Source organism: Cyrtonyx montezumae, unplaced genomic scaffold (genome assembly GCF_038088225.1).
Source record: "Cyrtonyx montezumae isolate F1298 unplaced genomic scaffold, pur_monq_1.0 scaffold_9, whole genome shotgun sequence".
Classification (NCBI taxonomy): domain Eukaryota; kingdom Metazoa; phylum Chordata; class Aves; order Galliformes; family Odontophoridae; genus Cyrtonyx; species Cyrtonyx montezumae.
The window spans coordinates 9088455-9113843 of record NW_027072100.1 but is presented as its reverse complement, the minus strand read 5'-3'; the positions used below and the strand labels follow the sequence as shown (position 1 = coordinate 9113843).

Here is a 25389-nt window from a genome sequence, read left to right as displayed (position 1 = left end):
AGATAGGAAGATACGTAGAAAATGTGAACCTAGAGTAAGACTTGAATATCCTTCCAATTAATTTTGATCTCCATGCCTAAATGCCTAACTTACAAAAGATCACAGTAGTTCTGAACATTACTGCTAGTAATCACTGTTTTTCTGGTTAACTAAGTTTCTTTCTCAGCTTCATGGAAGCTACTCTCATCTTACTAGCAACTCCTACACCTTAGTAATTTCTCTTTCCTTCTATGCCATTTATTACAGAAATATAGAGCTGATGAGTTCTAGTTCCTGTTAACAAAACCTGTATGCAGACAGCAGTCTAAAATGTTACATCAGGCACACTCCTGCATGCCCATCACTTCTTACTAAGAGTTAACATAATTTGGTAGTACTAATAATAACAAAAAGCCAGCCCATGTTTCTCCCAATTGTTCTGGCAACAGCAGGTCACTACTTGAAGGTGAGGATGGGTCTTGCAAGTATTTTGTTTTGAGCTTTGAGCATGCTCCCTGCAATGTCTTCATCTAAACTTCCACCTGCACTCCCTACTTTTCAATAAGTATGACTTGGCTTCACCATTTCAGTAGTGCTGCCAAGCAGAGAATAAATACTGGCTGTTAAAATCATGCCAAATGAGTTCTGACCAGCCTTGCAAGATTGATGTTGAAATGACCTATTCTCTCTATTTTCTAGCTGGTGGGTTTTGTCTACGCCTGTTACGTTGTTAGTGTTTTTACAGAAGAAGAAGACAGCTGTAAGTATTTATCAACAGATCCTTTGGCAAAGATTTTATTGAATTTTCTTTCTCTCTCAGATGCTCATCTATCAAGAATGAGTTGCCATAAGACCTCTTTCCATTTCTTCATCTATGTGATGTGGTACTACCTACCTTTCAAAAATCAGCTATTTTTCTGTGAGATTTTTTTCCCCATTTTTCAGTAAGTGTTAGACAGTATGATCTAGTTACTCGTTCAGCACAAAACAAATAAAGACAAGAAAAAAGGCAAGTTTGGTGTTATCTACTCACTTGAAAGGCTTTAGAAAAACTGGACAGATTTTCAAGCTTCTACAGCTGAAGAGCAATGCTTCTGAAATGTAACTAGGACAACATATAGTGAAGAATAAGCCTGGTATTTAACTGGGCCACCTGATTGAGTATCATGTGCCAAAATGTGAGGATAAAGCAGAACATGAGATTTCTTGCCAAGAGCCAACCTGACCTTAATTTAAAAGCAGAAGTAGCATATGTGAATTACAGGAAGGATGAGGAAGCTGACTGTTGTGTTTGGTAGGCAAATCTCTCAAGTGTCATGTATTCACTATGATGAGTCAGAAAAAAAATTCAGAGAAATCACATGGATGGTTGAGTCTGCAGGACCTATACAGATACCTATAGCCTGTTCCTGGATTATTACCCTTCTAAAACTCCCTTTGAGACCAATACTTCCATAAACACAAGAATGGATGCAAAGAATTCAAATGACTGTGAAATCTGATTTCAATGGCAATGTTTTGCCTGTCTGCTTTTGAACTCTCAGAATGTTTAAGTTGGAATAGCCTTAACAAAACCAGTGGGTCTAGGGCAGTTTACTCTAGGTCAGGACCTGACTCAAAGGCTTTATATCCAAATATCACTTCCTTTACTGTAAGTAGCTCTATTGTTTTAAAGAACAGCTGGTATGGATGTTAGCTAAAAAAAATGACAGCTTTGAACTGGTTATCTTAAAGTATGTGAAGAATGTTGATTTCACATGGGAGAGATGAGATACATTGCTTATCTGACTTGTCCCCATGTTTGGCTGTTGTTTCCTATGTGGCTGAACACACCGTGATTCTACTGGCTTTATTGATCACTTGTTCAGAGCTTGCAAGTGCATTTATTGAAGGTGTTAGATTGCAAGTAATATCTTAAAGATTGCCCTATAGCCCTCCAGTTAGCTAAATAGCTTGAATTCTGAGCCTCTTGAATATTGTAAAGCAATAACTCTACAGGGCTTATTTCAGAGGGGGAAGAGGCAATCACATGGAAGAAAGTATTATCTAGAAATGCAGAGCAGTAAATTTCAGGATATGGTTGGCTGTTCCCCACTAACAAATTTTTTTTCCCCTCTCAGTTTGGAGTGAAAATGTCAGCTTGAATAATTAACAATGACAAACCATCAATATTTCACACTCACAGTGGTAGATCCTTCCAGTGACCTGAACAAATTTGAGCTGCGTTTTAATTTTCTTTTCCATTTGTGGTTTCCTTTAAATGTTCCTTTGATATGCAGCATGAAGTAATTATAAGTGCTGAGGCACATTAATCAGGATGCTCATGCTAACGTGATTTTCATGAGAAAACATGGCAGTAGGGATCTACTGATGCTGAATTGTGGGCAAGAATATTTTAGACATGCTTGTGCACTGAATCATATTGGTGGTAGCAATGGTGACCCATAGTTAAGATTTTTAAGTAATGCAATAGGATGTGCAGTTGAAATGTTTGTGCAAGGTACTAGAAAGTTGCTGAAAATTTGTATTTTTAGGGTTTTCTAGTTTACTTATTTTCAAATGAGGTGTAACTGCAACTTTGTAAAAGAAAACTTTTTTTTAAAGTAGTTAAAAGTTTAAGTCTCACTGGAACTACTGGGAATTATCACCCCAATTTGCTTAGAACCTCTGCAGCCTTGCTGTTAACTCACAGGTCCAGAATCACAGTATCGGCATGAAGCTATTTATTAACATGGAATTTGTGAGGATACATTGCCCTTGAGTTTCTAAATGTATTTTCAGAGGATTTTTTTCCATCATATATATTTAGTAAATATTTTTTCTATTTTTTGTTCATTTGAAAAAATACCCCCCCCAAAAAAAACAACAAAAAACTCTTAAGCTAAAGTCTAAAATAATAGTGCCACCTTCAGGAAAGGAAAAGACATTAATATACGCAGAACATTCCAGTTATATTTAAATGGCATTTGAATGGGATGGCTTTCATGCTTCCAGACAAGATTCCCTAACTTGGCACCAAAAAGTGATCTAGACTGGATAAATGTTACAAGTTTTTTGCGAGGCCTACTAGGTCAGTCACAAATTGTACCACGTCTTATGCTGACTGATCCAGCTATGTTGGCCAGCTTGGTAACGTAGACTTGGCCTAATTTCAGGGGACCTAAGAGAGAGTTGGAAAATTCCTCCATGGTTACTAAGGAAATTGTCACTTAAAGCATTCCTTGTTTAGTTACATTGCCCTTTTGTGAATACTGAAGAAGGGAAGCACTGTTCCTCTTTGTGTACAACTAAAAGAAATTGAGTTGGCAGAGGGGACCTGAAAAATATCAGAACTGAAGAAAGTGGGGTATTACTGCAGTTCTGCAGAGCTGCTGCAGTCTGTCTTGCAGGAGTGACAAGTGGGGCAATAAAATACCCACTTCACTATATAGCCTTCACGAGGACTGTTGTACTGCCAACTTTTCTGCTGGCATTTAGTCTCAAGCCAGTCCCCAGCTTCCTTCTTTCAGCATGCGATTGAATGGCCAAGCCTTCATCAGCTCCGTTTTCATATAAAAACACAGCATGGTGGCAATACCCAAGGAGCCTGAGGGAGGTGCTCTCATTTTTCTGGAGTCGTTTGGTTTGGCTCTTTTGTTAGCTCTGTGCTGAGTCTGATGTTAGCTGAATCTCCTCCTTGGCAAGCAAGCTGTCCTAGGAGATCCAGGAAAAGAGATCTGTACAGGGAGAACTTTCCACTTGGCAATTCATACCTGATTTTTTTTTCCTGTCTCTGATTTTTGTTATGTCATGACACACTCCAACTTCTTTTATTTCCTTTCAACTTTCTGGCCATGTTTGTTTATTTATTTGAGTTTTGATTTTTTTCAGTTGATTTCATTGGTGGATTTGATCCATTTCCTCTCTACCATGTCAATGAAAAACCCACCAACCTTTTGTTCAAGCAGACATACCTGTAAGTATCGTGTCCTATGCTAAGAGGCAGTGCATGCCTCTGCATTTGATGGCTCAGGTGCCATGGGTTTGGGTTTTTTCCTTCTCACAGGTTGATTTCTCCAGCAGGCTTTTCAGATGTAGAAGGAATTAATAATTAGCAGAACAACAGAAAGGGTGAAACTGACTCTGCTCAGCTCCTGCTTGTAAGAGTGAAGGTTGTGTTGCCATATTCAGCTTCTGACAGTGCAGTTTGAAGGGATACACTTGTGCTTGCTGTAAGATGTTACTGTAAACAAACTAGTGGATGTGTTTTCCTTGAAGAAAGCGAAGAGATTTCTTTAGCAACAAGTGCTGCCTGAGCAGCTACAGGTAGGAGCCATGAGGAGGGAAGAGTCAACCTCAGTGAATGCTGAGAATAAGTCATAGCAATAGCAGAGTATGACTCTCCATCTTAAAGCTGAATTATGGTATGTCAAGTTAAACCTGAATTACTGGGATAAAATATAGACAAGCCACATTCAAGCTATGCCTTGCTATGTGGGTAGCCACGGCTGAAATCAGACCTATGTACCAGTGCACTTTTGATAACTGGCCATGTCTCTGCTATCCTTCCATAATCTTCTCATAACATTACCATTAAATTTGCATGTAGAGAATAAAGATCTTGTGATTTAGAAAATTATCACACCATCAAAATAAAATGAGTGTTAGACAGTTTGTATGCAGGACAGGTTTGCTCTTAATGTTTCAACGTTGTTGGAATTCTGTTGCCTAGAACAGTAACTTGTATGCATGTGGCATCCCAAGAGATCAGAGGAGAGGGGGGAACAGGAAGGGCAATCATCCTAGCAGCTCCTCTTGCACTACTGTGATAGACATTAAATTCCAGCTTCTGCCCTCTGCTAATCCCCTTCTACTGCTGAAGGCACAAGAGCATGCTTTCATGCAGTCCACTTGAAAGCTGGTTATTAATGAGATTCTCAAACATAAGGGCCAGTAATATCTGTTTAAAGCAGCAATAGGATCTGAATGTTTGATGCTCCTTACATCTAGTTGCAAGAGGGAATTCAATGTGCAGAAAATTTTAAAAACAACTGCTAAGCAAGGTTGGTTTTTGGGAATGATGTTACCAGAGAGCTCTTCCAAAAAGAAATGTGAGACTAGGAGAGAAAATTGGTGTAGAGGGAAGAAAAACTACCTCAAAATAGATTTGTAGATGTGGCCCTGTAATGTAGTAAGAACTTACTTCACACTTTGTCACTGCAGCACAGCACAAAACCAAGAGAACAAGTCATTTCTCTAAAGCAAATAAATTCCCTGTAATTTTAGGGGTGCAATAGCATTAATAGAAAGGATATGATGCCACAGGAGATAAAATGAGAGGAGAATCAATATTTAGTCACAGTGAGATGGAATTTTCCATGGTCAGCAGAAGCTTTGGAACTTCTTTAGGCAGCTCCCTGAATTACTAGCTTAACACAGTAGTGTATTTTTATAGTATGATCATTGAGTTGCTTTTTTCTAAAATGACAATTCTGTTTGTTAAAAAGCTAATACTTGTAAGTGAAGATTTCAATATAGAAACCCCCATTGAGAAAACTAGAATGCAAAACTCCCTTAAAAAAAAACTCCCTTAGAATGGTCTTAATAAGTAAGCTACTACTAATTCTGTTATTCAGACCATCACTCACATACTGATAACTTCTGGCAGCACAGTATAATATTTCTTTCTGGATAACTGGAGGTGAGAACAGCTGCTGAGGAGTAGATAAGGTGACCCTCTATAAATTTCATAACAGCCACCAAATACTGATTTTTGTTTATTCTGGACTGGCTCTTACCTTTCATCTATATGCAGGAGGGGGAGTAGGAGCAGATACTTGATTCTCAGCTAATGATAGTGTGGGGTATTGCATTCTGGGGCACTGAGGGCCAAATGCCCTTGTCATTTAGCATAAGGGCTGAAGACATTTCATTTTATATCTTTTCACGATGCAAAGCAACAGATACATCCAACTTATTTCAAGTTGAAACTTATAGAGCAGAAAGGGACAAGGAACATGTGCTTTCTGTTGTTTTTCCTTATGAAGCAAATCCTGCATTAAACCAGATTAATTTTATAACTACTGACTGAGCTAACTGCAGCTGTGAACTTAACTTTCATTTTAGGATGAAACTTGTCAGTAGTCAGCTTCTCCCTAATAATGGTGCTGTTGCTACAATTCTTCAACAGGACCACTTTTGTTCCTTGTCCAATAGGATTATCATCTTCACACTGGTTTTACCAATCCTTTTCTGATGAGATCACATTTCTTTCTCTTCTCTGACTCTTCACTCTTCTGTGTCCTGGCTTGTCTTTTATCTTTCCAAGTCTATCTTTCCATGGATCTGAAGGCCCCACAGAACAATGACATCAACCCTCTCTGCTATGCATAGTTAAGTGTGAGATCAACACCCATCACTTTTGTACTGAGTACCCAGCCTATGGGTTAGAATTCTAACTTTGACAGTATATTTAGAAGTTAGATTACACGTAGACTCTTAATCTACTTCAGCAATTATCAGCTGCTAAATTCAGTACTGGACATGTGCACCCTTGTTTCCAGCCCTCACCTTCTACCCACTGCATTGAAAGATGTTTTTAAATGCTTTTGCTTTGTATTGAAAACATCTCCCAAAACTATTACTTCCAGACCACAGCCCAGTTATCAGTATCTATTATCAACCTGCTTTATCTCTGAATCTACTACTGAACTTCAGTTCAGTTGCAAGGCTCCAGTTAATGAAAAACCAAGCAAGTGGTCAAAATCAGCTGTTATTTTTACTTAAAAAACAATCAGTGTTGTACTACTCCTTACAATGGCATGATTTAAATACCCTTCAACTTATTCAGCCTTTCTACCCCTCAGAGGACAACAGCGATGTTCTATAAATAGTCATTTCTACTTCAGGTTCTACAACTGCTTCTGTTCTACATTTCACTGACTCAAAAGAGGAACCAAAGCTCCTTAGAGTCACAAGTTTAAGAAAGAGACCTCCAGTTTCACTATGTAGTGGAGTTGCCCTCAATCTCACTGCTGTTTACCTCAACACACTGCACTAAGTATCAAGATTCCTAATATATTATTATATATCTATTACTTTCTGTGTGAAAATATTTAACCACACAATAGCAAATTAGTTATTGGAAACCAGTTTCAACTGGAAAGAAGGAAAGGTTGAGCTCTTGTTTTTCATTAGTTAAAACTCAAATTCAGGCCATGTTTGTTCCCAGTTCTACTATAAGTAAGTGTGGAAAGATTAACCAACAGTTTTAGTAAGAAACTGCAAATTTACGTTATTTCCAAGTAGTTTGTAATGCCTACCAAGGCAGCAGGAGGTTCAGATCATCCTGATAACCCATCTACACTTCCCACAGGCTGTAGCCATTCTTTTGACATAGCTCTCAATTTGTTTCAAGCAGCAACACTGCATAATCTCAGTCAGTGCAAAAGTCTTATAGCATGGTTTCGATCATCGTTCAGTGCAAAATCTGGGACTCGCTAGATGTGAGGAAGTAGCCTCTATTCATTTTAAAGATGTAGAAAAGGCAACACATCTCTCCACCTTTGAAGGCCATAGTTATAGGACCATCAGAAAACCACACAGCTCTGTAAGGCACCTGTCCATAACATTAACGCAACCTGGCACACTGAGTACTACAGCACATTGATAGCTTAGAAGTTTAATTTGTTTCTGTTGCATTGCTCCATTTCACTGACTCTGCTTCCCTCACATCTACTTCTGTGAAAGGCCATAGGTAACAACAGAAGCAACTTTTATCAGATGTCATCTTCAGTACTGACAGGGTAGCAACAGGGTGGTTGGTTGAATGATTACAGACTCTCATTGGTAACTGCTCACTTTAATACCTCCTAATCAATTAGTTTCTGGTGCAGTCAGCCTGCTAGCCATAGGCATGAAGCAGCTGTGAGCAGGCAGAGTTAAAAGAATAGATTGCAGATAACTCAGAGCAGGTTGAAAGTAGGTTCAGTACAGCAGACAGGTATGAAACACTGTGGGAGGGAACAGGAACTAAAGCTTCCTTAGGATTGTTTCATTTGTTTCCTCCAAACTTTTTTGTTGTTCAGAGCATTTTATAAAGGAAACCTTTATTGGAACAGGAAAAATGAGCCCTCTTTGGCAAAACCAACAAAAAGCTACACGTACACAAATGCATCTGCTTTCCTTTCTAGGTAGACTTCCCTCCCAAACAAAAAGTAAATTAAAAATTGCTGACTATCAACCTGAAGCTACATGTTTAAGAGGTGATGATTCAGCTGAAAATGTTCACTCATCATTACTGCTGGCTACAGAAATAGATATGCTTATACTGATGCTTCTGCACTGAAACTGCAGTGATACGCTTTTTTTTTTACAGAGCTACTTTATTCCAATGCTTTTAAAATTCCTAACCAAGTATTATGCATTTCCAAGGCTCACAGTACATGGATCTAACACTTTGGCTCACATCTCTCCCCTACTCTAACTACAGAGTATTCAAGTCCAGTATATACATAACATGCTTTCTAGACTCGAAGAGTACTTAACTACATGTTTCTGATTTCTCAGTCCTATTCCCTATCTATCTGTAGTCAACCATATTTAGAAACTTGGAACAGAAAAAGAAAACAACAAACAGAACATTTTTGTCCTCATTATTTCCAGTTTGTGACCTTAAGTAAAAAAGAAGTCTTGCTCTACATTGACATCCTGATTTCACTCTTCCTTCTCTACAGGCCTGCGTAAATGAGGAGGAGCCAGAGGATGGGTAAATCTTGCACTCCACCAAAGGTGCTGCAGGAAACAATCCCCTGTGGACTGGGTCTATGGCAGAGGAAATGCAGGATGGTGAATTCCATTCCATTTTTCGTTCCTTGTCTTCTTTTCAAATGCAATGAATGTACATTGAAGGATGACCACACAGTCTGCTCTTAACTCTTCAAGTGCCCTGATGAACCATTCCTACCACAGTAGGTGGCTCTAGCCAAATGGCACAGACTGGAAATCCTCAGGCAGAAGTTCACTAGAAGCCTATCTCAAGGAGAAGTTGGAGCTGCTTCCTTCCACCGTGGATCCACAGAGAAGGAAACACTGCAACACCCTGGGACATCTCATATGTTCTGTAGTTAGTTTCTTCCCTTTCTCCTTTCATTTGTTCTGGACAGAGCCTGAATCTCCTGATACAACTTCAACTCTTCCCTGTCTGTATAAAAATAGGCAGGAGCTACTTGAGTTACTTAGGCTCTCTTAACCACAACCCCTGCCCCTCTCCCCCCCCCCCCTTTTTTTTTTTTAATGTTGTAGATAAGAGAGCTTCCCTTCCTCCCCTTCATCCAGGACCCCCTCATTCTCTACTCCTTAACAGTTATCAACTCCTTCATAGTAAGAAATTTGTCTTGGATTTTAATGTTGTGATTTAACTACCATAAATGCTGAACAGCTTAAAAAAAAAAGACCTAGTACAATTGCCAAATCTGCACTTGGTATGGAACTTAACCCCATAGCAACATGCCAAACTTAGAGCAGCTGTAGCTTACTCTGGGTTTGCCCATCCACATCTAGTTAGTGGTATAGCCACATGCACAACTGATATCTGCTGCAGGACACTGGAAAATGCCTAGATCCTCATGGTCATATGCTTTTGTACCTGCTTTCTTTAACAAGCAGAAACACTTACTCCAGGCACAGGCCCAACAGCTTCCCACTGAAAGGTATTTTTGTGATAGGATAACTTTGAGGGGAGGGAGTGGGAAGGAAGAAAGGGGCAATAGAACTGTAATTAAGTTGCATTAATAGGCTGCAGCAACAAATTAAACAACAACAACAGCACCAGTTTTGTTAGCTACATCTCCCAGGATGTTCAGCATCAAGCAGGGAAAAAAAAAAAAAAAAAAAGAGTAAAAAGAATACTTGTCTGCCATCAGTGGCATTCTTTGGCTGAAGCATTCCACAAGCTGTTGTCATTCTTTGTGTTGTCTAGTCTAAGAGTATTTGGGATTCCTCAATAACGCTTTACAAAAGAGCCAAGCCATAAGCCACGTTAGGGAAGGAAAGTGCAAAGAAGTGATATTAAAAAAAAAAATAAAAACATTAAGTGCTGAAATTCAAAGAGACAAAGAAAAGTGCATCATTCTATCTCTTCATTTTTGTTAGCATAAACATTTATCCTTTGTACTCTGACAAAGCTTTCCTACTGGCCTGCTTATACTAGACTAACTCTTAAGTACTGCAAAACCACACAATAACCCTCTAACTCTGCCAGAACAGCAACTCACAGTTGTTTCCCTTCCCAGCGTGCAACGAGATGGAAGGAATAGTTATTCCCACGCGGGGGTTCCTTTATCAGAGGAAAGGAGTGCCCTCTATTGGGGATAGGCAGCACTTAAGACTACGCCTAGTCAAAACCAGCTCGTACAGAAGGTGTTCCTGAAATGACAAGTAAGAAGTGTGGGGATGCTGTTTCTAAGTGTGGAAAGGCTGCAAGAAAACCCCAGATATAGCTGGGCAATTTCTCACCCTGTAGTCCTTTTGTTGCTGGGCTAGGTTCCAGGCTCTGAGCTGATGTTTAAGAGAAAAAAAAAAAACACTACTCCAACACTGAGCTATTTTTTTTTTTTAATTCTCCCTTCACAAACTGCACATCCACTTAAAATTTAGGCAGCTTCTGCTGTCATTTATGGTGGCAAAATAAAGCCAGTGATACCTTGAACCCTGCCACAACAGTTTAGCACAGTGATACAACTCTTCCCTACAAAAGCTGCTGGCTGGCAAGAGACCCACCAGCCTCTGGAGTTTGAGAGTTTAAACTGTTCAGCTAGTAATTTCATCTTTGCCATGAGCTGCATTAGAATTACTCCCTCCTGAAAACAAAGGTAAAGAGCGCTGCCCTCCCATGTGGCCCAGGGAGGGGACTTCAACCCTGTCCAGAGTTCAGGGTTAGAGCCTGTGCTCCAGTCTCTATAAATGCATTTAAGAGAGGTATTCAAATTCTCCAAGTTCAGATGCATACCTATTCCTACTTACACAACTTCACATATCTGGTCATTATCCTCCCTTGATCCTCATTTTTCATCTAGGACTCTGGAGATACCATACCATCTTGAGTATTTCAAAGGAAATTAATAGATGGTAAGAAGTTGCTTCTACCACTTATGCTTGCAAAGGATGGAAATTTGAACAAGCTTCAAATATTCTAGGATCCCACCTCCACCAGTAGGGCATTATACTGGAATCAGATACTCAGACCACCATATGACAAGCCTTTTATTCAGTGAAAAGGAACAGGAAATATTAAGAACATTTTCCCTGCAGTTAACATGCTTCCAAGGCTGTTGCTACATGATAGAGTACTATAGTTAAATTAAAAACCAGTTTCGCCAGCAAACAGAAGCCATAAAAAAGTAAGTTTCCTTTGAAAAAGGATTCTCTTAGCAGAAGACTAGTCACTAACAGCCAGAGAAGAGACTCCACAAGGAAGTTTAAGATCATCCTGTGACCAAGACCATTGGAGAGTCTCTCAACATCTGACTAGGAGGATAAAGAGCTGAGAGCAGAGAGGTTGGGGAAACAGAGCAAGGTTACATAGATTTGTCAAAAATAGTTTCTCTAACTGTTGAAAATTCAACAAAAAAAAAAACAATTCAACCTCAAGAGCTAGACTCTACTTCCCCCCTCCCAATACATTCCTACTGAATATCCTAGCTACTACAGAAAATACTTGGTATAAAAATACTCTAATTTTACTCACACTTACAAAGGAATCCATCAACCCTAGCAGGATATTCTCTAAACTGCTAAATGAAGAGTACCAGACAGTCTGCTGAAAACAGCTCTTGATTTCAATGTAGAAAAGGGATTCGTTTGAGAACTCAAGAATTTGGAGGATTACCTCTGGTGAAAGCCCCAATTTAAAGGACAAAAAGCTAGCATAGCTTCTCTGGAGCAGTCCTACAGCAAAGATCAGAGCTAATTAGCAGCTCTTACTGGAAGTACTGTGGATAAGAAGGAGCTTTAGGCCAAGCGACCCTGCAGATAAGGCTGCTCCAGTAACAAACATTCTCTCTACTATCTCAGGAGTGCATTTTGGACACATTTTTCCTTTTTGCACATTGTGGTTCAGGACATGTAAGTCCTCACACTCCCTCGGATGACTGCTCTGCAAATAGGACACAGTCTCAAGTTGAGGGCACATTCTCCACAAGCTACCAGGTGGCCACAGGGAACAAACACAACGGACACATCCTTGTCCATGCATACTTTGCATATCCTTTCTTCCCGCAGGCGTCGGAGTTGTTCTTCTGTGCTCAATGGAGAGTCCTCTTTATAGAAGGAAAAAGAAAACCCAAAGTGTTAATATTGCACAGCTCCAGAGAGCAAATCATTTTGATAGGAAGTCACAGAGCAACCGCTCATCATTTCTTCAGAGTGACAACAAGCGCTTTTCTCAAGTAGATTTTGCTTAAGCATTTTTAGCTGCAGCTATTAACTCTAGCTTATCTACTTAAGACTTGGTATGCCTGCACATTATGGACTGTGCAGAGAGATGTCAGTATCATCGTACTTCAATACATACCCCTGTTTAAAGAAAACCCAAACTGTTTTAAGAAAAGTCTGCATCACAAAGGAGCTCTAAGTCCCGAGCAAGATCTCTATGTTCTGCCACACTTCAGGCTACTACACATTCCTTCTCATGAAGAAAATACAACTATCATTGGTATTGTTACTACAAAAGCTAACTTGATCATGCCTGAGCATAATTCCCCCACCACTGTCACCCCAGTGCACCTTTTTGTTGTACAGGTTGCATTTCTCCTCTTGAACTTGATATTTCAGTCTCCCTCTGAGCAGCATCTGTTTAACCAGGAAAGAAGGCATTAACCATACTATTTCTCACTCTTCAGACAATGCCACTTGAAGATAGAAATATGGATATTTCTGCTCAAGCAGCCTTCACAGAACTGTCAGCCTCACTTACTCAGCCTGGTCAAGCTGATGCTCCCTGGTGCTTATGCCAGTATGTCCTCATAAGGAGGTTAACACATGCCTATGACATATCTTCTCAAAGTTCCCCCCCCCCCCCCCCCCACACACACACACACACAGAGGGTGGGGGCACACTGGAACAGGTTGCTGATTCCCCACTTGTGGAGGCATTCAAGCCAAGGCAGACTGTGGCTCTGGGCAGCCTGATCTAGCAACTGGCAACCCTGCCCATGGCAGGGGTATTGAAACTTGGTGATCTTCGAGGCTCTTTTCATTCCAGGCCATTCTATGATGATTTTATGACTCTATCAGGCAACAGGAGCTATAAGCTGCTTGTTCCTGCTCCTTTGCTATTGTTTAATTGCTCTCTCAGTTTTGTGGAAGTCATTTTATTTTTGTCTTGATAAATGTAGCAGACAAATATGGAGAGAGTAGCTTTAGAAAGCAGGCTTGCTACTAAAGAAAGGCTGCAGAGAAATATCTTCAAATAAGCTTCACTTATCAAGCAGACTCCACAAAACAGACAATACAAAACAGACATAGATAAACTGAGTAGAATACATATTATCCAAACCCAAGTGCAGCTATTCCTGATGAAGTAACTGATGCAGTTTTAAATAGGCTTAGAATATGCACTTGTCCTAAAAGCCTTGCTTTAGGCAACTGCCTTAATCAGCTACACCTACAGATGTAATCTGTGCACAAACCCCACATAATGCACACATACTACTGCAATTAATGGCAGCAGAAAATATTAAAGACATCTACACCACAACCTATTGGAGGCAGTTGCTGTGCCTGTATCAGTTACTCCAGTAATCACAGACCCTCCAGGTTTCTTTATAGTATATCACCCTTCAGCCTCTCAAAGAAAGGCAGCCTTTGGTATGTGACTGTTCTTAATTCCAGACTAGGAAGAGAGAAAGCAGACCCACAAGACATTCACAACAGTGCTCAAGGTGAAGTGAATAAGAGGTTGGACATCCACCAGGAGTGTGGGTGGGCAAATCAAATCAGGCATACCTCTGCTTTCCTCTGCCCTGCTGCACTCAGCCCATTCTGGCTGAAGCAGATCAGAAATCAGTTCAGACTCAGAAAGGTAGAATGTCCCAGTCAGTATGTATTTATTCTCTACCAGGCTAGCCACCTGGGCAGGGTTAAAGCCCATCTCCAGGACATTCCGTGCTACAGAAAACTGATCCAGAGATGGTCGTGTCCGCAACTCCCAGTGCCTTAAGAGAGCTGTAAAGCAGTGAACAGACACTTGACAAAAAAGAGAAAGTATGCTACTCTCTGAAACTATTATGTATGAAATGGCATTAATTTCTGAAGATTAAAGTTACCCATGTAGATAGCTCAACATCAAGATTTACAATTTCTACCCCTAATCATAACTCAAAATACTGAAAGCAATTTCATAAGAGCCAGGATACTAACTTCAAATGTTTTATTCTCCAGCATCAATGATGAAAGTCTCCCATTTCTGGCCCCCATCCAACAAAAAAGCCTCAAAACTGCTTTGAGGAAGATAAGTAGAGCCTCCCAGATGATGCCTCCTCTCTCAATCTAGCTCAAACATTCAACAGTAAATGCTGAAATGCGAAATCCAGCTGGCAGTTCATCAAAAGGCTTAAATTTTTAGGCTCACCTATCAGACAGGATCTTCAAGAGAGTGAGTAAATCAGTTTTCCACAGTTACAGGAGCCAAGTTTAATCTACTTAAATTTCCAGCAGCAAATGATGATGATAGATCCCCAAGACTAATGCTTTCATAAACAGCAGGGACTATCTAGCTGTTCTCTGGCCTGCTTAAAATGCTGTGGTCTAAAAGACTCAAACATCACAGAACAGACAAGTAAAAGTAAGATGAGATAAACAAGTCACTACCCAGACTAGCTAAATGCAATTGGTCTTAAACAGGCTAAGTAGTCTCACAAGTACTTCCTGTGAGAGAGACCATTTCCCAAGAATGAAGAGAAACTGCTTTGAGAATACAAAAACTTTAAACACCAACTCTGAATACACAAGCAAGAGTAGAGTAGAAGAAGCTACAACGCTTAGACATAACATAGCACCAACCTTGGAAAGCAGAGGACTCTTGTCTACTCTGATCCCTGGAATCTCTCTGAAAATGCCACAAGAGAAATGTGTTCAAAACGCCCTCCAGCAACAAACTTGTACACGACACACAAAATATTCATGACTCACTGGAGGTGTAGTGCCGGAATAGGATTCTTGAACACTACTAACAAATTCTCTCCCCATTGACTGCAACAAAAATTCACACCTATAAGCAGAAATATTTCAATACATTAGTACAGAACCTCTTAAGAGAGGGTAAGAAGGTAATAGTGTTAAGCTTAGAAGCAAGTAGCACCATCAGTTTATGATCCATTACAAAGATACCTGTGACTCTCAGCTGTCAGTACTTCAGTATTATGAAACTGAAGAACAACTGCGTGGAATGCACATGTGTCTTTTGGTCTCGCAACAAGGGACATTTGTAAGTTTAGACAGTTTACCTTGGATACCATTTGGCATGTTCCCTCCAAGGATCATCTCCAAACGCCCAGTTCCTCATACCTCCATCACAGTAAAAACACCTCACCACATCATCTTGCCCTGCAAAAAAGATATTACAAGGTAACTTCCCACCTGATACACCCTGTGCTCTCCTAGCTCTTGATCAGAACCTGAGGAGGCTCAGCTCAAGTCAGGCTACAGAACAGAGGAGCACATGACAGCTTGCATCACACAAGCTGTTTAGGGACACAAAATCCAGATACAGAACTCCCAGAGCTGCAGCTGATTCCAGAACTGGGTCACAAGCTAACAAACAGCATGTATGGGAGCACCACAGTTAGCAGGTACAGACCATCCAGCCCTCCTCTGCCAGGTTTCAGAGTACAGCTGTAATGATGCCTATAAACATCTCCTTACCATGATCTGCCATAAATCAACAGCTGACAACATACATTGCTTCTGTTTCGTAGGCATAAAGATTTGCCACAGCACATTCTCAAGCTACCCCACCCTGCTACTGTGCTTCACCTCACCATCCAGGAGGTGGAATTAAAGCCAAGCACAGTTAAGAAGTGTCCTTAAGACAGGACATTTGCAGGCAATGAAAATGTCAGTGAATCCTGGTAATAAGTGTGAGTTACAGACACAATCTTCCAAACACTTGTGTTAGGAGAACTGTTTGAGTGTTTGCTTCCAGAGTTCTCCAACTCTGGAAACAGCAGGGGAGTGCCAGAACAGGCTGCTTCCTAATGAGCCCTAAAGTGAGCCTCCCTGATGGACTCTTACACTGCTGCTCCACAAGTGACCCAATCCAACAGAAGATGGGATTTCAGCTACAGACTCTGCTTTATAGTTTGTTCTGTGCTCCTGGCCAAGTTGCTCTTCTTTTAAGTTGCAAAGCATTTAAAAAGCAAAAGCAGGAGATCAGATGAAATGCCTATATTGCTCTTCTGTTACAGACATGAATGCTGCTTAGCCCAAACTGCTGCACTCTGAGCGAACAGGCAGATTCTTAGTATTTATCTGGAGTTACAACAGGGTTACAGTTTCACTGAAAATCTTGAAGTTGACAGTGAACAAGCCAGCCACTTCCTCAATCCAGCCAGAAAGATCAGATCAGTTAGACTCCCTGATGTGCATGTCACTGTGTTGTATCTCAAACCCACCACATTTAAGGCTGCCCTTCCCTTTTATCTTTACCAAGTACTTAGAGAAAGGCAATACAACCTCACTCCAGCAAAGGGAATCTCATTTGAGATACAGTCCACCCATCACACAAGAGTATGTTAGTCTGCAGACCCTATCATGTCTGTTATCAATGTCTGAATGTGAAACTAATGAGTTCCATTACCACAAGGAAGAAGGGATGTTTCTAACACAAGTATCACTATATTAGACCACAATAAATACTCCCTTCCCCCACAGTATTAAATTACAATCATGAAAGTACTGTAAAGATTTTTTCCAACTGCTCAGTCCAGGAAGCAGTACTTAAAATTGCTTCCTAGTCATCATAGCCCTCTCTAGCAGGAACAACTGAGGATTTGTATGCGTAGCATAAGAAATATTGCATCTCTTCCTCAGAAGTAGTTTTTTAGTTTGATGATACAAGTCATTATGGCAACAAGCCACAGTGACAGCAGATTTGCTATCTTACAAGTTTTATTCAAATCTGTATTTTTGAGAAGGCTGGAGTGCAAGACAGAGCTTAGGAAACAGCACACCAAAGAAGTGCCTCAGGTCCTTCTAAAAGCATAGGGAACAAGTAGGTTCAATGCATCTTTAAGTACACATTCTGATAAAATCAGTTTTAAACTTCTACTGCTTTTCCTTGAATAAGAGCTAAGAAAATGCAACAGTTTCAAGTGCTTGAGCTAAAAAGAAAACCTTCCAATTCAGCAAGCTTTCTTTGATGTCTGGGTAACTACAAGCTGGTATAAGACTAAGTCAGCTGATATACATGTATTCACACCACCAGGACAGAACCAGAAGAGCTTCACTACCAAAAAGTTGGAAAAATATTTCAGCACAAGGTCACAAGCAGCTCCTAGAACAGCAACACCAACAACAATACTAAGTTACTACACAATACTGAATCTGAACCAGGGTAGTAGCTGAAGCTGCCCTTGCAACATTTTTTGCTTTTGTGAAGCTACTGTACAACAGAAAAACAAATACAAATGGTCCCTTGTGGAGCAGGATCCAGATTAACTCTAGGAGAGCTCTCAAACGAATTCTTCCACGTGCTTTTGGTTGACCTACTACATGAATGTAACACTCACTACACTGTTAAGTGATCTGAAACACTGTGTTTACAGGGTCTGCTGTGACTTCATTATTTGCATTTCAGAATGACACAGCAAAGCAGAACTTGCCTCAAGGAGGCTCCACTCCTCTCTCTCATCTCAAGAAGTGATAATTCCTCCAACACTTGGAGTGTAGTAAACCAAGTTCAGCTTGATTTACTAAAAGTTACTTTGATTTATGCGAAGTTCAGCTACAGATTCCTCATACAGTAACTTACAGAAATGCAGTTCCACAGCACTACACAGTCAGAAGAGCTGAGTGTTCCTACCTGTGTAGAAAAATCCTGCTCTAGCCAGTTGCTCAGGACGCATTTCAGTATATTGTGGCCAGTTCTGAAATGTAGATAGTCTCATCTCCTCTGTTGCCATTTCTGGGTATTCAGGTTGGTTGGGCAGGGCTGCCTCCTCACTGTCAATCCGCTGCAAGAGGCTGAGGAACTGCCCATCCACACTGTCAAACAGTCCCTGAAGAGGAATGTGTCTGTTCCAAACAGCTTCATGATAAATGAAATTACAGAAAGGGAAGAACTTCAGGTGCTCCACTACTGGGCAATCACCAGGCTCCCAGTCTTTCAGGATACCACCACAGTTGAAGCACTGTACTTGATCTTCTGGGCCCACAAAATAAAAGCCAGCCTTGGCCAAATCCCTGGCAGACACAGGTGAGCTTTGTGGCCACTTCGAGAAAGTCCTCAGCCTTCTTGCTTCACCCCTCATGCTGGGATTGAACAACTGGCAGCAAGTAGCCCTGAGATAAGTCCCCTCTGCTGGTGCTGTGTCTGCCATGTCCTCGTTCTGAAAGAGAATGAGAATCCAGAGCAGTCAGCTGGATTTCTGGTGTCAGGCTGAACTCACCCTGCATTGTTTGCTCTACATCCCCACAGCTCATCCCCATGCCTATTCTGGAATGCTCATGGTCTTTGCACAGCTGAGCTTGTTTCAGAATTGCAGCCCAGTCAGAGGTCTGATGTTTCTGGACTTTGCTGCTCAAGTTTTGCTGAGTCCTCACTAGTGAGTCTGAAGGGAAGAGGCTCGCACTTTCTGATCCCTTCAGCCAATTTACAGGAGAGATGCGATGCTTGCAGGAACAAATAGCAGATAGGGAGGGCAAAACTTATGCTGACTCTTACTGAGCACACCCAGCTTCCAGGCTCTGATCTGTGTGTTAAATCCCCAGTCATTTTATTCAGTTATCATTAAAAAGACTGCACCCACCCCAGAAAAACAACAAGAACCACCACCCTTTCAGAAGGTACTACACAAAGCCAAGAAAAGTAACACACAAACAGGCATCCTCTCAATAGAGAATCAACAGTTCTTCCCTGCACAACTAAACTAAGTCACAACTCATATACTGCCTCTAATATTCTCTACATGGGCAGCAAATACACTTTCAAAGACCAGGGAATGGCCACAAGTTGCGCCAGGGAAGATTTAGATTAGACCTGAGGAAGCATTTCTTTTCTGAAAGAGTGGTCAGGCACTGGAATGGCCTGCCTAGGGAGGCGGGTGAGGCACCATCCCTAGCGCTGTTCAAGAAGCGTTTAGATGAGGTGCTAAAGGACTTAATTTAGTAGTTGGGTAGAGATAGTGATAGGAGGATGGTTGGACTAGATGATCTTATAGGTCCTTTCCAACCTTATGAACTTATGAACATACAGTCAAACAACCAAGAATCAGGAACAATTTACTTAATTCACAAGGAATCCCCATGAAGTGAAGTCACAACACATGACTAAATGGCAAGTACAGTTACTTTTATTTTTCTTGAATCAAACATTCTGAAAAATCCTTTTACTACCCAACTCAGTAGGTCCACTCCTTCCAAGGAAAACAGACCACTGGTCATCAAAACTAAGCATTAAGCATCCAGAACCAATGCCCCACACATGAAGACTAGAAAGAAAAACTAGTGTACTTGCAATTCAAACTCTTGGTTTGTATGTCAGCTTTGGATGTGTAAGTACACTACTGCAACACACTCTGAGTACATTATAGAGACAAACATTTACACAGAGAACACCAGCACAGCAGCTTACTGTACAGCAAGCATGGTCATACAAAACTTCAGAGGCACTTAGGCCATGAGCATCTCTGAAGGAGTATTCCTCTGAAATAAGCACTACAGTTCATTTAAGGGAAGAAAACTTGCAGGACATTTTAATTGCCAGACCTATGGAAAATTGATTTGTGAACTTTTCCTATAGGTACTGCACAGTGAGATTTTAAAAGCAAGGATGCTTGCTCAGCTCCTTGTCTCCCACAAGGGAAGCAAGCAAGGAAAAGGAAGTTCATTAGAAATCAGAGTTCTCTTCCATAGCCATCATCACAAAAGACAGTTGTAAGTAAAGAGACCCTACGTACTTGTTTTAGAAACTTTTTTGTTTAATATATTGAACCACTTACTGAGAACTATACTGCTAGTATATTAAGCTGCTGATATAAACACCCATAGCAAAACAAACCAAGAAGCTGTATTAGCACCAACACACAGAATTTGTTAACTAAGTAAATTTACAAGCACACAGCTTTTCAGCCTGCACAGCAAATTTTGGTCTCAAAACACAGAAGTGACAGAGACTCAATCATTAGGTACAGTTCTTCAGCTGGAGAGCTGCTCTCATCAAGGGTCTAAGCTAAATGAGAATTAGAATTACTGTTCTCAAGATACTAAAAGTCTTTTCCACCTAGAATATGACTGAGAATTATTATAGGCTACTTTCACTTAGTGAGTGCACATTGCAAGCATTGTAGCAAGCCTCACCCTGAAACTACAGAAGGAAAAAAGAATTACTATGCTAACACTTCACAGCAGAATCAAGCCATTGTGGATTTCTTTAAAGTACACTAAGGGATGGAGGAAAAGTATTCAGTTGGGGAAAAAATACTACAGTGCCTCTACATTAAAGATCCTTCATTCCTTGCAAAGGATGTAGATCACCAATAACATAGCTCTCTAAATTGATACTTCAAATAGCTATAACACAAGTAAGAGCCAGTGCTCACTTATCAACCACTAAGTATCATCACTCCATAACATACTTTCAAAGCAACATCACAGACAATAGCAACAACATCCTCCAACAAAAGCAGAAAAGTTATTAAAAAGTGTCAAAAAGAGCCTTGTTTACCTGAAGAAAACTATAGAGCACAAAACTATAGAGCACAACCAATAACTAAGCTCCTCTCAACCCCACAAGCTTATACACTTCTCAGCAGTATATAGGCCTTCTAGAGAAGTAGCAGAAAACCCTTACAGGCTACAACCCTACCTGGTGCAGAGGCCATTTTAAATGCTTTATTTTCCCCTGATTGGTTGGTCTCATTTTGAAATTCTCTATTGGCTAAGTGGCCTAATTTGCATCTTTGTAAGTGTGAGCCACCAGGGAAAGATAGGGAGTTAATTTCAGGTTTCTTAAGGAAGGTGAATGTTGGAGCCCCTTAAAAAATATTGCAGTCTCGTGGTGTGGTTAAAACCACAAGAAAGGGAATGCACCACAGCCCTTGTGGGGATGTACAGATGAATCACTAAACATAGCTACAATGGCAGTCAGAGCAGCGTGCATGGCATCGGGCAGTGTTTAATGACTAGTGGGATGGCTCTATTATGCACTACAAGCACAGATACGCTCAGCGTGCTCCTGACTTTGCAGATGTTACCTCCACTTTCTAATATGCAATTAAGTAGTTGCTTGAAGGCTTGAAAGACTCTGTGCTTCATTTTTCCTGTCCCTAAAATAAGGACTAGTATATTCCTAGTTCAGAAACATGGTCTAAGGATTAATTAGCCTGATGATTATGTCTATTAAGACCGCTTTGGAATCTGGCAATGTAATGCAGTCTTTAAGTAGACAGAAATTACCTCCATGGCAAATGTACAGGCATCTTAATACAGCTTTCCAGAAGCCACAGGGAAACAGAGGGACTTTATCGTCTGCTGAACCAGGTCCAAACATCACTGGTACAATAAGGTATTAAGAAGCAGTTGCTTTTGAACCAGAGCAGATGACACTGATCTATACCACAACAGAAAAGCACAATTTTTCCTAAACTGATCGTGTTTTGTACAACTATGATTTTTTCCTTTAATTTCTATGGATAACACAGTGGGAAACATAACCTCATTCTAAAAGGAGATTGCTCAGATGTAAGTTCTGACATACACCAAATATTTCAGAGGGCACAAGGGCATGACAGCAGATCCCTAGAAAGAAGGTGGTAGCCCTCAGCACTCACAGTAATGCTGTGACTATAATGGCATTACTTTATCTTTTTTGCCTTGCTCTCACACATGCATGTTTTGCACCTTACAGTCTCCAGGAAAAGGTACTGCAAAATGGACAGATAACATCAACAAGAATTTACTGAAGAATGCTTGATTACTTTGCCTTTACTTTGGGAATTAGCATTAACTCATGCTACCATCACATCTCTACAATTTGGAATATTTCTGTTCCTTTGCCTTCCTGCACTTTAGAATAAAGAATTTTAAGGACAGTGTTGAAAGGTGCAATTACTTGAAAATGTGTTTATCTCTATGGATTTGGTGCCTGAGAAGATGCATGCAGCTTACTCTGAAGAATGCATCTTTGGGAAAGCATAATTTGCCCATGAGCATAAGAATGGTCACAGGTGTCTTATGCTTGTAAAAAAATGACGAATTGAGATTTTTATTTTAAGAAAAAAGATCCACATGTCCTTTTCTTACAGGCAAGCCCTCACAAAGATTTTAATTAAAAAGAGTTGCTTTTAAATGCACATTTCTGAAAATCCCTCGAGCAGTAGGGGGCAGTACTTATATACAGAATTTACACAATTCTGAACGTGTGGAACTTGTTCTTTTTAATTTGTCCGTAATGAGTTTATATGAAATTGTACATTCTCACCTGCTCCACAATTCCTGTTCTTGAGGAATATATCATAAAAAGGTAAGATACAGAACGTACAAAATCCCTCTTACAGAGGTTGTTTGAGGGCTCTCTTAGTGAGTTGTAGCAAATCACCTGCTCATAGGTTAAGAATCATTAGCTGTTCTCAGGAAGTCTTTTACATGCTATGATGTGGTCTTCTACTGCTTATAACCAATTTTCTTCTAATCGTGACCTCAGGAAGTCTTGGGAACGTGGCAAGCTCCTCGATCTGCCTACTAGGTCATGCCTAGGTGTTAGCAGCCTGATGCTGCCACAGAAGGGTTAGAAAATCTGACTGACACAGGGAAGTACTGATGCACGGCAGTGTTGTGGCATAGGCGTACTGAGCTGCCCAGCCTTTGCAACCACACTGCTTCTAAGGAGAGGCCCTGAGCTGATGGTGACTGGAGCTTTGATTCCACTTCTGCTTTGCTTCATCTATCAAAATACATCACAGACACCTTCACTTCCATTTAAGAGATGGTGAAGCAGAACACACTGAAGCTGAGTAACTTGTCAGGTTTGGGAGGTGCCTCAAGCAGTGTTAAGACCAGACTTTCCTTTTTTTGTGTTGTCATTTACCCACCCACCAAGCCTCTCAAGGAGGGAAAAGCAATATGAAATTTCAGAAGAACTGGAAGGCAGCTGCTAAGACAATTTACAAAGCTGGACTGATTCTGGCAGTGATTATTAGCTATGAGTTTTATTGTTGTTATTGTTAATATACCATTCTTTTAACATCATGCAATCTTCAAGAAACGTTTAAGAGAACAATCCAAAACTGTTTTCTGTGGGAGGCACTCAGGTTTTGGAGAGATCACTAACAAAGGAAATCTCAGAAGTACAACTACTGAGATCTCTGTAGCAGGAGAAAATGAAGTGACAAGACTGATGAAGAGAGAAATAAAAAATAAACTAGCACGATCAAGAATAGAATTGAGGTTTTATTTTAGCACATCAAAATTTTGAAAGCAAAAAGCATATTCAATAATGTGTTGTATGCAAATAATATTTATCTTTTTCACCAATTTGTATATATTTTTAGTTCTTTTTCAGAGGACTAAGGTGTCCTAATGAGCTTTTTAGCTTGTCTTAAACCAAGGAGCGTAATGAGCTACAGAAAAACGAATGTGGGAAACAGAAAACATCAGCTAGGATTGACAGCATCACCACCATGCCTCTGTATGAGAAGAGTGGTAAATTCTTCATTGCTGAGCTCATTTCTTTGATTACTGGAAACTCATGCTAGTCAGTGATTGGAAACTGCCTAAGAAGAAATGAATGTAAACACAATTATATTTGCTAATATCAGGCTGATTCGGAAGGAAAGTAATCAGTAATTGCAAGGGTTAAAGTATAGCTGGAGACAGCATGACAAATGATCTTCAAGTTACCAGGAAGAAGCAACAACACGCATTTTCCTAATGCAAAAGAAAATAAATAAATAAGCCCACAAATGTGAACTTAGACATAAACATATGCCTGACATACATTGTATTTAAATCTGAAACAACAGGTGTAGTCTAACAGCTTTAGTTCACTGTACCTTAGGATGTTGAAGCAATTGCAGTACTCATATGCTGCCTACATACATCCATGGCCAGGATGATTCATAGTCATACAGTTTCTATATCAAGACTAGTGAACATATACAATCACACAGACTTCAAAGCAGTGCCCATCACCCAAGCATCCAGGACCATCCTTTTCTTCCTTCTTTTTAACAGATGTTCCCCTCTCACTTTGTGCTGTTCACTTTTTCACACTCATTACTGAAGCAGTGTCCCTAGATGGCCTTTCTGGTGCACCCAGGGCCTCTTGAGAACAGATTTACTTACTTTACATGTTATACTCATATTGGGAATCTAATTTTGATCCGCTTTTCTCTCAAATGTGCTATACTGTGTGTATCTGGTAACTGTGTCAAGAAACCTACACAAGAAGTATATTTAAAGGCAACAGAAACAAACCTAAATCTCTGCAGGTATCTTGATATTTTCAAGAAGAATAAATAAATAAATAAATAAAACACAGAGAAATGGGCTTCTCGCCAAGTTAAGGGCATTCCCATCCTCCAGATGTCAGGCACCTATGTAAAATGTTAAAAGATAGTTTCAGTATCACTGTTGATCAATTAGCATTGTTACGAGTCCTTTTATTGCACCCGTCAGGTATGTTCTATATATCTACAACAGGATGTAAGATTCGCTGTTGTATAGGAACGTTGAGATGAAACTTTTCTTTTTTTGGCCATCGGACCCCAAACAGATATCAAAGATTATCATACAAGCTTGTGTGTAAGAACATCTGAGAATCTGCAGGACCCCCGGGGAGGGCAGGAGAAGCCAGCACGGCGCGGCTGCAGCACAGCAGAGCCCTGCCCCATTTCCTCCGGCTCTCTCTGAGGGTGAGCGGGCGGAGGTCAACCACTGCGCTGCGGTGCTCCACGCGGCAGTCTGCGTGACTCTGCTCGCACAGCCACGGGGCTTCGGCCCTGGGGTTCGCTGCCTTTTCCTCACAGACCTCATAACGGTGCCATCACCGAAGTGGCTGAGGAACGCCGAAGAAGCGCGGAACGCTAAACCCGCCGCGCCGCCTTGCGCATGCGCGACAGGTGCGGCCGCGCGCCTTCCCCTCCCTCCCGCCCGCGCTGGGCCGCGCTGTCCCGGCGTGCCTCGCGCGCAGGGCCTGACGTCACCGCAGCCCGGCGC

General features: G+C 40.8%; 2 protein-coding genes across 3 annotated transcripts in view; one reads left to right on the top strand and one right to left on the bottom strand.

Moving 5' to 3' along the window:
• Window positions 1-9277, top strand: part of NKAIN4 (sodium/potassium transporting ATPase interacting 4) — a 45998-nt gene extending 36721 nt beyond the window's left edge. Inside the window, exons 5-8 of one of the 2 annotated variants that reach the window (XR_010623335.1) lie at window positions 679-739; window positions 3850-3934; window positions 8151-8222; window positions 8694-9277. Coding sequence is in view for 1 of the 2 variants with exons in the window: in XM_065754567.1 (XP_065610639.1) it covers window positions 679-739; window positions 3850-3934; window positions 8694-8703 (156 nt within the window). In the remaining variant the exon portion in view is untranslated. The remainder of the gene's footprint in view (window positions 1-678; window positions 740-3849; window positions 3935-8150; window positions 8223-8693) is intronic. The other variant, XM_065754567.1, reaches the window with a different exon arrangement.
• Window positions 9278-12072: 2795 nt separating this feature from the next.
• Window positions 12073-18563, bottom strand: BIRC7 (baculoviral IAP repeat containing 7). Its single transcript, XM_065754333.1, has 7 exons — window positions 18038-18563; window positions 15462-15561; window positions 15148-15226; window positions 15019-15064; window positions 13963-14181; window positions 12742-12807; window positions 12073-12275 (listed from the first exon to the last, which is right to left on the bottom strand). The coding sequence occupies exons 1-7, from the start codon at window positions 18552-18554 to the stop codon at window positions 12073-12075; spliced, it is 1230 nt and encodes a 409-aa protein (XP_065610405.1). The 5' UTR covers window positions 18555-18563.
• Window positions 18564-25389: the final 6826 nt, after the last annotated feature.

Bases quoted from the DNA above. Each gene is read 5' to 3' on its own strand.
- BIRC7 (XM_065754333.1), bottom strand. From the start codon at position 18,554: ATGGCAGACACAGCACCAGCAGAGGGGACTTATCTCAGGGCTACTTGC. The intron at 12,808-13,962 runs GTATGCCTGATT...CTGGTTAAACAG, and splicing joins CAGGGCAGAGGAAAGCAGAG to ATGCTGCTCAGAGGGAGACT. The intron at 12,276-12,741 runs GTGCACTGGGGT...CCTTCTATAAAG, and splicing joins GCAACCTGTACAACAAAAAG to AGGACTCTCCATTGAGCACA.